This window comes from Tupaia chinensis, unplaced genomic scaffold (genome assembly GCF_000334495.1).
Source record: "Tupaia chinensis unplaced genomic scaffold, TupChi_1.0 Scaffold000099_1, whole genome shotgun sequence".
Taxonomy (NCBI): Eukaryota; Metazoa; Chordata; class Mammalia; order Scandentia; family Tupaiidae; genus Tupaia; species Tupaia belangeri.
The window spans coordinates 6,394,599-6,410,090 of NW_006159563.1; the positions used below are offsets into that span (position 1 = coordinate 6,394,599).

General features: G+C 39.6%; 1 protein-coding gene across 2 annotated transcripts in view; it reads right to left on the bottom strand.

The window, feature by feature from the left end:
- The window catches only part of SCAMP1 (secretory carrier membrane protein 1), an 82,234-nt gene that overhangs the window by 54,746 nt on the left and 11,996 nt on the right, over positions 1-15,492 (bottom strand). For both annotated transcript variants that reach the window (XM_027769962.1, XM_006143529.2), the window contains exon 2: positions 5,457-5,534. In XM_027769962.1, coding sequence (XP_027625763.1) covers positions 5,457-5,534 — 78 coding nt within the window. The remainder of the gene's footprint in view (positions 1-5,456; positions 5,535-15,492) is intronic.

Genomic DNA, 15,492 nt, shown 5'->3' on the forward strand with positions numbered 1-15,492 from the left:
GGACCTGGTGGCTTCCTTTTTCACTTTCTCTCTCTCTCTCTCTCTCTCTCTCTCTCTCTTTCTCACTCACTTGCTCAGTCTCTCTCTTATCAAATTAAAATAAATACGTAAATAATAAAGTTAAACAAAATAATTCTTAAAAAGAGAGAGAGAGAATAGTTTCTTTTCTGCTTCTATTCTAACACATTAAAAAAGAAAAAAAGGAAGGGCCAGTCAGTGGCATGGTGGTTAAGGTGGCTGGATTGCAAACAGTCACTGGATGGCTCACGTCTAGACCCACAGCTTGGGAAACATACTGGGTGCATGTGCGTATGTGCTCAAAATCCCCAAAGGAAAAATGGAGGAGGGGATTGCAGTGTGGCCGTGGGTGCGCTTTCTCACTTTCTCTGTTTGTCTCTATTCCACTAGTACAAGCACCCTTTAGCAAATTTAAAAAACCAACAACAACAAAAATATGGGCCCAGCCTTAGGGTAAAGGAAGCCATAAGGAAAACCTGAGGAGAGGCAGTGTTCAGGTCTCAGATCAACCGGGGCAGCTGGCACAAGCACCCCATGGTTGTGGCTGGCTAGAAAAGCTGGTGGGGTATCGGGAGGGGATGAGACCCCATCAAGAGTGCTCTCCTCCCTCCCTGCCTCTTTCTTTGTCTCTCATGAAAGAAGTACACAAGTACTTCAAAAAATTCATGGAAAAATGGACTTAAGGTATTTTATAATTTTTGTGTGAAAAAGCTAAAATCCATGGTTTACTCATAGTACACATTTCCCATGAACTTTTTGAACACTCTGTCAAAGAGATAAACTTAAAAAATAATAATAATAATGTCCAAAGAGATTAGACAGCTTGCCTAAAGCTAAAAGTTAATTAGTGGTAGGGCAGAGCCTATGTTAAAATTCAGGTCTTTATGTCCTAAATTATGTTAGAGGCAGTTCTTTCTTATATAAACTAATTATCTATGTCCCTTAGGTCAAAGATGACCACCTGGGCATGTCCCCTCACTGTCAATGGGTGGAATTTTCTTTTCATGGTTCTTTCTGCCAGAAGGTATGAGAAAATTCATACATAGGAGCAACTATCAGAATAGAAAAGGAACTAGGCAACTATCTCTGAAGAAAAGAACATAACAATAAACTAGGCCCCGAGAAATGTCCCTAAGGATGTACACCGGCAGCTCTGCATAAATCCAGTGCCCACAAACACAGTGTCTATCCCTGTTTGTTAATACCACCAGAAGAACTTATCCAAAGCCATGAATGCCATCTCCAGTGGCTAAACCAGTGAGACTCAAACTAGGCAATAGGTATTTTAAACTATTATCTACTTAAAAAAAAAAGAAACAAAACATTTTCCATAAATAGAGAGTAGTTCTCAAGGATGGGATAATTCTCCTACTAGTGACAGTTTATGTATTAGATTGTAGAGGGCAGGCAGGTAGACCTCACCACTATCACACAACAGGAAAATCAATTTTGAATTTAAACAAAAAAGTTAGATTTCATAATTCAAAACTGCTCTCCATTGTCATAGCAAATCTTGATTCAGACCAGCACATTTCAAGTGCCCTGCAGACATAGAGTGAGTCAGCCCATCTCAGGTATCATGTGACAAACCTCTCTCTGAATTTACAATAGAGTGAATTCATACATAAAGTACAATATTCAAGATTTTCACTCAGAGCCCTCATAAATACCTTAAAATTTCATCCCAAATAGAAAATTAAGTATAAAAGGAAACTTTTTTTTTAAACAACAATTTCAGGGCAGGAACTTTCTAAATCTTAGCAAGGTTACACTCCCAGACAATGCCAGATGATCTCCCCTTTTAAATTCAAGTAGCTCACCACACCCTTATGTAATAGTCCAGAAGCTTCATTTTCATAAATATTTTTCTAAAACAAATATGCCACCAATCAACTAAAACAGTCTTTGGACTGAGCTTTAATATAGCACTTAAATCAATGATCCAAATACATCTAATTTGCTTTAGAAGATAAGTCATGGTCATGAAAAAAAGACAAACTTCTGAGATCATACCATATAGGAAAAAATGAATGTTTTATTTCTTTTTGTTCTTTAAACTGTCTTTCATCACTTAAAGCGTACAAGGAAAAAAATGTACCAGGTAATCTTGTAATAATAACTTTCCTCATTCTGAAACATGTCAAATCTAAGAGAAGTGGTTTCATTGTAAATTGGCTTCTCCTTATTGCCTAACTAACTACTCAGGGCTACTTGGGCAGGCTTGAGGATGCAGTGGTCACATGCTGCACATGTGACGCTGAAGCCATGTGGAGGATCTTGGTTTGGTCTTCAGGTCAACCTGTACATAACAGGCAGGTGTGCCCTGATCCTGGCTGGCTGGGAGGGAAGGGGGGCTAGATCTCAGCACGAGACTTTGTTGAGAGCGATTGTCTGTCTGTCTGTCTGTCTGTCTCTCTCCTATCCCTCTTTATCTCCCTCCCACCCCATCTTTGTTTCTGCCTCACTCATGAAATAAATAAAAGAGAACTACTCTCAGAAAAACCTTTCTGTGACTGTGAAGGCTCAATACAATATAAATTTGTATATTTTACTTGTCTTGAAGATATCTTCTTTGTACATGTATAATTTTCAAAATCCCAATTAGGTGAGAAATTTTTCAAAAATCAGGACTATATTTTCTATTTCTAAGTAGAAATAGAAGAGCTCTCTAAAGACAGCACTAGTAAAATGGAAAAGGCAACTTCACAGAAAACAGATAAACCAGCTCGGCCACTTACTAGCTAGAATAGCTGCGTCTCAGATGCTTTATCAGCAAGACAGAAATTAAAAAAACCCGTACTGAATGTTGTTAAGAAGATTCAACAACATAACATAGATAAAGCACATGGTACACACTAGACAACTTGACAAAGACCACTACTACTACTAAGAGAAATCTAAAGTTGCTACCATAAAAAGGATAAACATATTTCTTGCTAGTGAAGTTTTCTGAAAGATAATATGAAAATCTTGTCATTCTTTATCAGCAAACTTTAAACAGTTTTATTCCCATTTCCACTCCCCAGAAACTTACATATATACTGGAGTACAGTACTCTGATCTTTTCTCCCTGTCAACAAGTACTACCAAAAATCACTCTCTCACATTCATAGCACTTATTTACTATAAGGTGGAACCAAATGAAACCACCATTTGTACATACCCAAACTGGCCAAATTACTGATCCTTTCGTGAGGTGCAACTTGTAATTCACATGTTCAATGAGCATTTTATAGATCCCAGTCTGGGATGCAGCTGCTACACATAAACAAATGAGGGCTTTGAAATTTAAAAGATCATTCTGATATTGGGACCAACAGTTGGCATAATGGCTATGTTGCTGGCCTCCCATGTAGTTGACCACAGTTCGAGTCCCAGACCCATTGGCTTAAACTCACAGCAGGCGTGTGTGCGTGCACGCCCAAGAAAGATCCCGAGAGAAAAATGGAGAAGAGGGGATTGCAGCATGGCCATCTCCACTGAGGGATGATTTCTCGTTTCTGTCTCTCTCTCTTTGCCTTGCTGGCGAGCCCATGCACCCTATAGGAAAAAATCTCTCCAAAAAAAAAAAAAAAATACATTCTGATGTTAATGCTTTTAACTTTGGGACTTCCCCCCCCCCACACACAATACTTCTGACACAAAATGTGTGGGGGATTTTTTTCCTACAGCAAACAATTCTCCAAGAACTTGAACACCAACTCAATGTCCTACAATTCAGTTCTGACACCACCTACCCAAACTAGCACAGATCTCACAGGTTAAGAGAGCAGGGTAAGACAGCTCCCACTTCAGAGACCAGTTACAAATTCCAGTCTGCCACTTGTACTTCTGACCAAGGGCGGTAAGTCAGGAGTTTTCAGGACCACCTCGTCCTCAGATTTGACAAACTTTCTAGAATGGCTCGAAGAACTGAAGAAAACAGTTTTCCTGGTAATATCAATTTATGATGAAGAATACAACTGAGGAACAGCCAAATGGAGGAATGCATGAGGCAAAGTGTGAATGAGGGGGAGGCAAAGAGCTACCAGGTGCTTTCCTGATGTCCCACTCTCCTCCAGCAACTCGATGTGTCACCAACCAAAGCCCTATGAACTCTGTCATCCAGGGAGTTTTATGGAGGTTTCATTACATAAGCATAGTTTATTAATAATCACTGGCCACTGATCAACTCAGTCTTTAGTCTCTCTCTTCCTCAGAGATGGGACTGAAAGTTCTAGCCCTTTAATCAAGTTCTGGTGACTAGCACTCTTTCTACAGCCATTCTGTCTAGGGGCCTGCACATACCAGTCACCTCATTAGCATACAAAAGACTTATCATTCTGAAAATCCCAAGGGTTTTAAGACCTGTGTGCCAGGTACTGAGGAAAAAGACCAAATATTTGTTCCTTACTATCACAACTTTGTCAAAATCATTTTTAAAACTAAAGAGTTAATATGACACACCTTGAAAATTTTTAAGCAAAAATTTAATTTTTCAGAATTTTTTATAGACTACAGAAAACATTTATCAGGGAGGGGTGATCACCAATTAAGGATCAATATATTGTATGTAAATCCAATCATAAAATGAAGAAACTTCAGTATCTCTCAGAGGGTAACTAGCATTTTAAGAACCAACAATGTTTAAAACTAAGGACCTCTTGAGTTTAAGCCCTCCTGAAGTCTAAGCTAAAGACTTAAATACAAGAGACAAAATTAGTTGCCAGAAAAACCTGGGGGGTGGGGAATCTCAACAGAATCCACCTTAATGATTCTAAAATCTCATAATAAAATCATCAAGAGCTTTAAAAACTACAAAAAAAAAAATGCCATAACTGTAAGAGAGTAGGGCCCTAATGGGTGGTGTAGTAAAGTTCCCCAGGTGCTTCTAAAATACATCAGGGTAGCAAACCAACTGCTCCACAAGGACTTTCTTTATACCCCTACATTTCATAAATCAAGACTAAATTTTTAGAAGAACAATATGCTTTTCTAGACACTAAATTTCTAGAGGTTCTAGCCTATAAAGAAGAAAGCTGGTACTATTCAGAATAAACTAATTCAAATGACAATCATACACACATTCATAGTATAGTATCTTATGTAATTGCCACTGTAAGAATGATTTAACATTACCATGGAGTCAATATGTATACCCAAGAAGCACTTCCCTAAGTCCTAGAATTTTGATTATTGCAGAAAGGTTTACCTATTGGAAGGATCATTAGCAATTTAGCTTATAGAACATAAAAGAAAACTTATTTCACTAACATCATTGTGGTAATTTTCAATTACTACTGATACTCTTTAAGTTAAAACAAAATCCTAACGTGCTAATTCTAAATTGTTTTATGTAAGTTTAACCAATTAACTAAAAAAGATAATCTAACCAAAATATAATTCCTATTTAATTTCAATTTAAATATGCGAAGTAGTCGAACTAAGAATAATCTTACTGTTCTAGAATCCGAGAATGGATTATATTCATCAAGTCCGGGTGGAACATTTCTTGTCACCTGTGTAACTGATGGATCCTAGAATAAAACCCAAAGAAGAAAAAAGGTTACTTATCCTTTACGATGCAATTTTGGTATTTACATGACTTTTGGTCACCCAGGAAAGCTAACGTAGGGGTGAAAGCTAACGGAGGAAAGTAAAGCAAGATTACCAGATTTACTCAGTTTTCTTTCAACAAGGGTGAAACTAAACCCACAACCTTCACAACCTCAAAGGGAAAAAAAAAATCTGGATTGAATGCATATTAGCTGCTACTTATCATATAAAGAGCAAAAGTAGACCACCTCTTAATAGCTGTATGGGGGCCAGCAGGTGGTGTGGTGTTATGGTGCTGGACTCCACATGGCTGACCATGGTTTGAGTCCTGGACCTGGAGACTTGCTTTCTTGCTTTCGCTCTCTGTCTCTGTCTCTCATCTCTCTCTGGTGAGTGCACATGCCCTACAGAAAACTAAAATAAAATAAGACAAATAATATTTATTATTAAATAAATAAAATAGTATTTTTAAATATCTGTATTAACTGACTGCCCAAGAGCATCATTTTTTAAAGAATTAATTTTATTTATTGTTATCATTGTTTTTTAATTTGCTATAGGGCATGTGCACTTACTGAAAATAGAGAGAGAGATAGAGCAGGAAAGTGAGGAAGCAAGGTGCCAGGTCTGGGACTCAAACCATGGTCAGCCATGTGGGAGTCTAGCACCTTAACCACCATGACACCTGCGGGCCCAAGCATCTTAACAAATCTTTTGTTTTGTTTTGTTTTGTTTTAGAGAGATTTTTGCTATAGGGTGCATGTGCTCCTCAGAAAGACAGAGAGAGACAGAGAGCCAGAAAGCAAGAAATCACCCCCCCAGGGGGGATGGCCATGCCGCAATCACTTCTCCTCCATTCTCCTCTCGGGATCTTGGGCACACACGCACACGCGGCCGACATGAGTTTAGGCAACCGGGTCTGGGACTTGAACTGTGGTGGACTACATGGAAGCCCACTGACAGAAAGCCATTACGCCAACTGTTGATCCTGCATCTTAACAAATCTTGAGTAAATCTACCATTCCTTCCCTTGGGCTCCACAAAGAATCTATGTCTCCCTCTTCCCTCTCCCGGGCCCCCTGCCTTTTATTTTTAAGTTTTTGCTATAGGGCAAATATACTTACCAGAGAGAGACAGAGAGAAAGAAGGGGAAAGTAAGAAATCCCCCTCCAGAGGGGATGGCCATGCTACAACCCCTTTTATTCCATTATCCTCTCATTGGGCATGCACACATGCACACGCGCGCGCACACACACACACACACACACCAGGGTATATTTTTCAAGCTGCCAGGTCCAGGCCTCAAACAGAACAATCCTCCATGTGGGATCAATCCCTTAACCACAACACCACCAGCTATTCTTCCCCTCTCCCATTTTTTTTTTTTTTTTTTTTGGAGAGGTTTTTGGTATAGGGCACGTGCGCTTGCCAGAAAGACAAAGAAACAGAAAGCAAGAAATCATCCCCCAGGGGAATGGCTACACCACAATCCCTTCTCCTCCATTCTCCTCTCGGGATCTTGGGCACACACACAAACGCACCAGGTGTGAGTTTAAGCCACCAGGTCCAGGACTCAAATCATGGTTGACTACATGGGAGTCCAGCGATATAGCCATTATGCCAATTGCTGGTCCCTAACACCATCTCTGGTTTCCCCTACTGCAGGTTTAAGTACCACATTACAAATCAATGTCATATGCAGCCAAAATCTAGAGCATTCACGATTAAATAGCTCTTACTTGTTTTACTCTACTCAAATAAACTACTGATCTGTAGTTTACTTTTCCACATGATCCCACATTGTCTTCCCTTTTTCAAGTATATCACCACACTATCCCAATTTTTCAAATCTTTTTTATTTAAATAATTATTTTACTTAGCTATGTTTATTTATTTCCTTATTTTAATTTGACGAGAGAGAGAGAGAGAGAGAGAAGGATAAAGTGAGAAAGTAAGCCACCAGCTCTGCGGCTAGAACCATGGTCGACCACATGAGTCCAGCACCCTTAACCATCATGCCACCCATCAGCCCCTTAGATCTTTTAATATTGAGTTTTGATAAAAATAACAAAATCACAAAATTCTTGATGTTTAGTCTAGTTCTCTTGATTGTGGATGTAAAACACAGACACAGTGAACATTTCAACAAGCTCTACTACACAATTCACATGAAACACATCTTGCAAACTGAGATACGGCCTACTTGACCTTCACAGTTCTAATCTCGAACTTTAGTGTGCACTGGAAACAAACGAGACCCAGATTGGTGTACCCAATTCTCATCGCTTCTGACTCAGCGGATCTGAAATCTGTATTTTTCACCAGGTCCTAGGTGACGCTGCGTCTGTTAATCTGGAGAACACTGTCTAGTCTACAGTGAACCTTCTTCAGGCTGTCTTTCTCAGCAATCATCAGTTACCTTTCAAAGATGCAAAACTAATCTTCTCATTTCCCTTCTCCAACCCTTTTCCTCTGACCCTAATCCACTTCATATTTTTAGAGACTCTTCAAAGATAAAGTACATAAAAATGAGACACAAAAAGGAGAGAGAAATACAAGCTTTCTGATCATCCAGCCTCGCCCAAGAAGAGTAAGCCTAGCAATCCTCCTTAAAGTCTCAGTTCAAACATTGCATATTGTTATGGTGTGTATTTTGTCATGGTAAGACTTCTCATTGAATCTATGAAAGCTTACATTTTATTCATGATGGTGTTTTGCTAACATGAACTCTATTTTGAATATTAACTCCATTTTGAAAGTACGAATTTCTGTCTTAATATCTGCTGTAACTGATAGCTGATCTTTCTGATATGAATCAATATGCTAATGAGCTAGTAGGCTCCATGACCTTTCTCCTCCAGCCTGACATCTGGAAATTAAGATAACGTCTTTGGGGACTATAAGTACCTTTGAACTGTTACTTGAGACACACTTCACTGTGGCTCCACTTTTCATAACATTCACTTGTTAAGCAGCTGCTTCCAGAGGCCCTGTCTGAGTGGACAGTCCCTGGACTGCATGACTGATGACTTAAAGGCATTCTGGGCCCATTTGAGTGGCATCTTGAAAGGGACTAGGCTCCCAGACATTTAAAGATGTCTCCCACGGACGCACAAGAGTTTAGTGCATCTGTAGCACTTCATGCTTATGATGACTTCTTTTCTTTCCTTTTACTTATTTGACTAGATATTTGCCTGTTTTCTGCTTGTGTCAGTATTCCAATGAACCGATTCATAGGAACACTCTTCTTGGCTCCGTTTAGTTTGTTATTTGATTTAGGCATAAGAAGCCTGCCCTTCCCAACTAGAGTTAAATTGTCACTAGGTAGCAGGGAACCTCTGTCATCCAGCACAACACTTAAGGCTGAACCATGCCCTGCTCAAGTCATGCTATGGCTATTTCACTGAGCCATGATGATTTTCAAAGAAGCCTTTCTCCTCCCACAAATTAGACTGGGACATCTTTGAATAAAGAAGAGATTTATTCCTTGTTTGTTTGTTTGTTAATCATACAAGCCTGGTGGTATTCTGTTGCTTAAGGAAGTGCATATTATTCGCCCTAGGGGAAAACACTGAAAGAATAATCCTTTTAGGTTGCAACAGCAATAATAACCAAGAAACAAACACTTTCTAAAAAAAACAAGCACAAATATGAAGATAGTTGAAAAAGCATAAATGGGAAGATGCTTAATCTCATTCATAAGAGAAAAGCTAATTAAAACTATGCTGGGGACCAGCAGATAGCATAATGGTTACATCATTGGACTCCATAGTTGTAGTTGACTCCATAGTCGTAGTGGACCCGGCAGCTTAAAACTCATGCCTGGCACATGTGCGTGTATACCCAAATTCCTGAGAGGAGAATGGAAAAGAAGGGATGACTGTGTGGCCAACCTCCCTGAGGGGCGATTTCTCGCTCTCTGTCTCTCAACTCTCTGTCTATACAGCAAGCGCAAGTGCCTTATAACAAAAATCTCTCTCAAAAAAAAAAAAAAAGACCTATGCCAATGAAATCATTTCTGACCTATGAGATAATCAAAATATCCAAAGTCTGACATACCTTACTGACAAAGCTATCAGGAAGCAGAATTCCTTTTCGCCCCTAATGGGAATAGAAATTGTTTATAATCTCTGTGGAGAGGAAGCTGGCACTCTGTAGCTAAATTATATCTGCATTTGCCCTTTAACCCATAGACTCACTTCTCAATCTATTCTAAAGCCTATACTGGTAAAACATTATTCATAGAGGTATGGAAGACCCATCTCACTGTGACTCCAGCTCATGCAAGCACTCACTTGTTAAAGTGGCTGCTATCAGAGGCCCGATATGTGTGGACATAAATACAAGGGGACTTCAAAAAGTTCATGGAAAAGTGAAATTAAGGTACATTTTGTTACCGTTATTTTGGTGCAAAACTTTTTTTGAAATCCACACATAGTTTTTTCATAGTACACATTTTTCATAAACTTTCAGAAGACCCAGGTAGATTGGAAGCCACCTAAATGACTATCATTGCCACACAGCCAAGAATCATGCATCTATAGAATGATATGAGGAGATACATACGATGCTATAGGCTGAGAGAAAAAAAGTAAGGTGCAGAATAGTGTAAATAAAAAGTTATCTTTTATGGGAGAAAGAAGATAAAAATAAATGTGCATATGTTTCCTTATGTTCTAAAAAATGAAGTAAATGAAAAACTAATCAAAATGATTACCTACAGGGAAGAAAAGAAGCATAAAGAAAAGGACAGGCTTATAAAGGTAAATTACTCTAAACGAATCTTGTTTTACAGCTTTTTTTTGGAATCATGAAATTTTTTTTTCATAATTATAGAACAAAATTAGTTGAAAAATAAAAAAAGAAGGTGGCAGAAGGTAGGGTCAGAAGGACGCACTCTCAGGGCCAGTAGGTGACATGGTGGTTAAGGCACTGGACTCCCACATGGCCAACCATGGTGTAGGTCCCAGACCTGGTGGCTTGAGATTCATGCCAGGCGTACACGCATGTGTGCCCAAAATCGCAGGAGGAAAATGAAGGAGAAGGGATTGCAGCATGGCCATTTCCCCAGGGGCAGGGGGGAGGGGGGTGATTTCTCACTTTTCCTCTCACTGTTTCTCTTTGTCTCTCTTATGAGTGCACACACCCTTTAGCAAAAATCTCTCTAAAATAAATAAATAAATAAATAAATAAATAAATAAAAACCTTCAAAAAAAGATGCACTCTGCTTAGCCAACATTCACATCTTCAATGTCACTTTCTCCATACCACAGAAATACAAGTTCCAAATCTCATTTTAAAAATACAAATACCTAGTTATCTCAAGTGTCTTTAAATCATCATAAATTCTTTAAAACAATCAAACAAATAAATAAGGTATAACTTACTGCCAAAGATTGTTCTTCCCGTTTTTCTACTTTCAATTACAGTAAGTAAAATGTACCTGCTTCCTTCTAAATTCTAGAAAAGTTTAAATTCAGGCTAAAAGTTAAAATCAAATTAAAAATATAATTAAGATAGAAATTTGTTTGTCTGTTTATTGTGAAAGATTTTTTGCTATAGGGCATGTGCACTCACTGGAGAGACAGAGAGAAACAGAAAGAGAGAAAGTGAGAAATCACTTTCCCTGGGGGAATGGCCATGCGCAATCCCTTCTAAAAGACACTGGTCATGTTAATTGCTTATTAATGATCCAAAAACTTTGGCAGGAAAAAAGCACTTCCTCTTTGACATAATCAAAATGCAATATTTTTTGTCTGATACCTTGGTTTCCTCTATGACAATGGTTCTCAAACCTCAGTGTGTACTGGAATTGGCTGGAGGACTTGTAAAAATCTAAATTTCTGAGCCCCACTCTGAAAGTACCTGGATTTCTCACTCAGTAAGTATACGGTAGTGCCTAATAATTTACTTGCTAAAGAGAAAATATTAGGTTTCTGTATTTTATTAACTTCCGAATAGCAAATAGAGACTTTCTTCAGAGTTTAATTTAAATATCATGCATATGGCCAGAAATTAGAGGCAGAGTACGAAAGCCTGACTTGGATCTGAGAGTCATGGCTGGCCCCTGGCCCCTCCTGAACCACCTTGCCAGGGCTGCATTGGATCCTGAGGACCACCCTGCCCTTCCCAGTGAGAGAGAGAAAGACAGAGAGACAGACACAGATATCTGCGACAGGATCTTCAAGCTACAATCTGCCCCAAGTCTTAGCCAGTCCAAATTACAGGCTCACGTGCTGACCTGGCATACCTAAAGAAGTTCTGGGATGGGAACCCAAGACCTTTCCCATGCGAGTCCAGTTACATTATCACTGTGTCAGAACCTGGCCCAGTCCATTTTTATAAAACAGAGTAGCACACATTCACCATCACTTTCTTCACATGAGATACCAGAAAGCAATAACTCGAATTCATTAAAAATATAGAGAGAAGAAAATGCATATTTATAATTCTATCAAAAAAAGCCTATGGGAATGAAAAAAAGATAAAGCAAAGATAGATTTGGAGAGAGAATTCTTCTAGATTAGCACACTATTAGATCCTTCAATTATCTCCTGTAATCCTCAGACAAGTTCTATGACTTAGCTTTAGAGTCTTGCTTTCACTGCTGGGACTATTGGCTCACAGATGTTTTAAGTAATTTGCTCAAAGTCACATAGGTAATTAGTGACATGGTCCAAAAAAGAAGCAGGGACCAGCGGGTGGCATAATGGTTATGTCGCTGGACTCTCCCATGTCCAACCACGGTTCAAGGTCCTGACCTGGTGGCTTAAAACTCACGCTGGGCATGTGTGTGTGCATGCCCAAAATCCTGACAGGAGAAAAGAGGAGAAGGGACTGCGGTGTGGTCATGCCCCCAGGGGGTGATTTCTTGCTTTCTGTCTCTCTGACTCTCCAGCAAGCACACACGCCCTATAGGGAAAAAAACATCTCTCTCTAAAAAAAGGAAGAAAAAAGCAAAATATTTACGGAAAACAAAAATGGAAAATTATCTGTTGATGATAACATGTATGATAATATCTTTACCTGTACTAATACACAGTGTATTCATGCTGGGAAAATTCATTTTAAAAGCTGTCATTGGAGGGAACCAGCAGTTAGCGTAATGGCTATGTTGCTGGACTCCCACGTAGTCGACCGCAGTTGCATCACGGACCCGGTGGCTTAAAACTCACACTGTGTGTGTGTGCGTGCCCAAGATCCCGAGAGGAGAACGGAGGAGAAGGGATTGCGGCGTGACCATCCCCCCTGGGGGTGATTTCTTGCTTTCTGTCTCTCTGTCTCTCTCTGTCTGACGAGCGCACGCGCCCTATAGCAAAAAAACCTCTCCAAAAAAAAAAAAAAAGCTGTGATTGGATGTATAAAAAAATGATATCTAAATCTGAATCCAACCACTAGATTGTTATAAGAAAATATCATTTTAAAAAATTATACTTAAACTATATTTCCTCAAAAGAAAAAAGGGAAGTAAACATTGTGCTGCTTTACAAACTTAATTAAAATATTCTTCAACAGCTCTGGCTAAATGCAATCAATATTAAACGCAGACTATGCAACTTCATTAACTAAAAAAAAAAGCCCTAAGCCGAGAGGTCCAGCCCTCAGTTAAAATTTGCCCCTACTCTGTAATTGTCACAGTTACTATAATTGTATGAATTTAACAAAGACCAAGAATTTCACTTACCCGATACAGTACAATGGTTTCTAAATGCTCCAATCACTTGGGTGGTACGGGAGAGGAACAATAAAAACCATTCAGCAAAGACTCTAAGGCCAAACTTTCATGAATCACCTTAAGTGCTTAGTAATCACTAGGAATGATTCAATTAATCATAATTTTGAAAAATTAATACTCAGGGTAAAAATCACAAGTCTTATTCAAACCTGAAAGAGATTCACAAACTGATTTTTCACAGATCCAAATCAGTTCATAGTAAATAAGAAGACTGACTGAAGTGATCATACCCAAGCAGATTTACCTCATAAGCATCTGAAAGACACTGAAACCTGAAGGTAAATAAACCACCTTAAGTTGCACTATTTGTCCACATTAACACGGGCATTATGTGACACCCCTACCCCCGGAAGAAATGAGAATTTCCTTATCTATTATACTCTAGATTCTAGAGGACGAAGTCTTTGGACACAAACATAATATATGGCTGTAATATAATTTGGTAAAAATTTCCTCTAGATAATTAATGGTTACTGGGACCAGCAGTTAGCGTAATGGCTATGTTGCTGGACTCCCATGTAGTCGACCCTGGTTCAAGTCCTGGACCCGGTGGCTTAAACTCATGCTGGGCACATGTGCGTGTGTGCCCAAGATCCCGAGAGAATGGAGGAGAAGGGACTGCGGCGTCGCCATCCCACCTGGGGGTGATTTCTTGCTTTCTATCTCTCTGTCTCTCTCTGTCTTTCTGGCGAGCACATGCACCCTATAGTGAAAATCTCTCCCCCAAAAAAGAAAAAATAATAATAATAATTAATGATTACTGTTAGAAACTTAAATAATACAGAAAGTAAGAAATCCAGGACCAGCAGATGGCATAACGGTTACATCACTTGACTCCCACATAGCTGACCATGGTTCAAGTCCCAAACCCAGTGGCTTAAATCTCACATCAGGCACATGTGTATGTGTGTCCCAAATCCCAAGAGAATGAAGGAGAAGGAACTGCAGCATGGCCATCCCCCTACCCTGGGGAGGAGGAGGTAGATTTCTCACTTTCTGTCTCTCTGTCTCTGTCTGTCTCTCTGGTGAGTGCACGTGCCCTAGAGCAAAAATCTCTAAAAAAAAAAAATCCCTTCTCCTCCATTATCTTGAGATTTGGGGCACACAGGCACATGTGCCCGGTATGCGTTTTAAGCCGCTGGGTCAGGACTCGAACCATGGTTGACTATGTGAAGTCCAGGGATATAACCATTATGCCATCTGCTGGTCCCATAAGAAAAGTTAAATAAATAAATACTAAGGCAGAAAAGTATAAGTATTTTGCCCAAGATACCACCTAGCTAGGAAGTGAAGAAGCAAACCTAAGCAGCCTCGATTCACAACCTACCTTCTTACCTACTGCCCTCTGCTAGCAGAAGACAATCCTCTGCACATTTCATTTGCTGCTGCTTGTAATCCCGCTAACATCAGGGTGAGCAGGTAAACATATTTGCCCACAATTATGAATAGAACATTTTCTTTTTCTTTTCTGTTTGCTTTTGCTAGAGGGTTCATGCACTCATCAAAGAGAGAGAGAAAGTGAGAGATCATCCCCCCGAGAGGGTGGCCACGCTGCAATCCCTTCTCTTCCAGTCTCCTCTCCAAATCTGGGGCACGCAAGCACACACACCTGGTGTAATTCTCAAGGTGCTGGGTCCAAGATTCAAACCAAGAAGCTCATCACGTGGGATCCAGAACCTTAACCTCCACTCCACCTGCTGGCCCGACAGAACATTTTCATACAAACTCAACTCCAAATGGTGGTTATGTTCCCCTGGGATTCAACAATAAACAGTTCCATAAAAGCTTTAAAAATGAAATAGAAAAAGCACATATTACTTCTTTTAAGTTTAAGGAATATGTTAATTTGCATTTTTACAATATGCTACTTAACTATAAGTAGCACTAAAATCTATGACTATTAAAGATGCCAAGTGAAACATACTACATCACATATAAAACCAAAATACTAACTAAATCAGCCTAAAACAAACATGAACATCTTGGGACCAGCAGTTAGCGAAATGGCTATGTCGCTGGACTCCCATGTAGTCGACCACGGTTTGAGTCCCGGACCCGGTGGCTTAAACGCACGCTGGGCGCGTGTGCGTGCGTGCCCAAGATCCCCAGAGGGGAATGGAGGAGAAGGGATTGCGGCATGGTCGTCCCCCCTGGTGGGTGATTTCTCGCTTTCTGTCTCTGTCTCTCTCTGTCTGTCTGGCGAG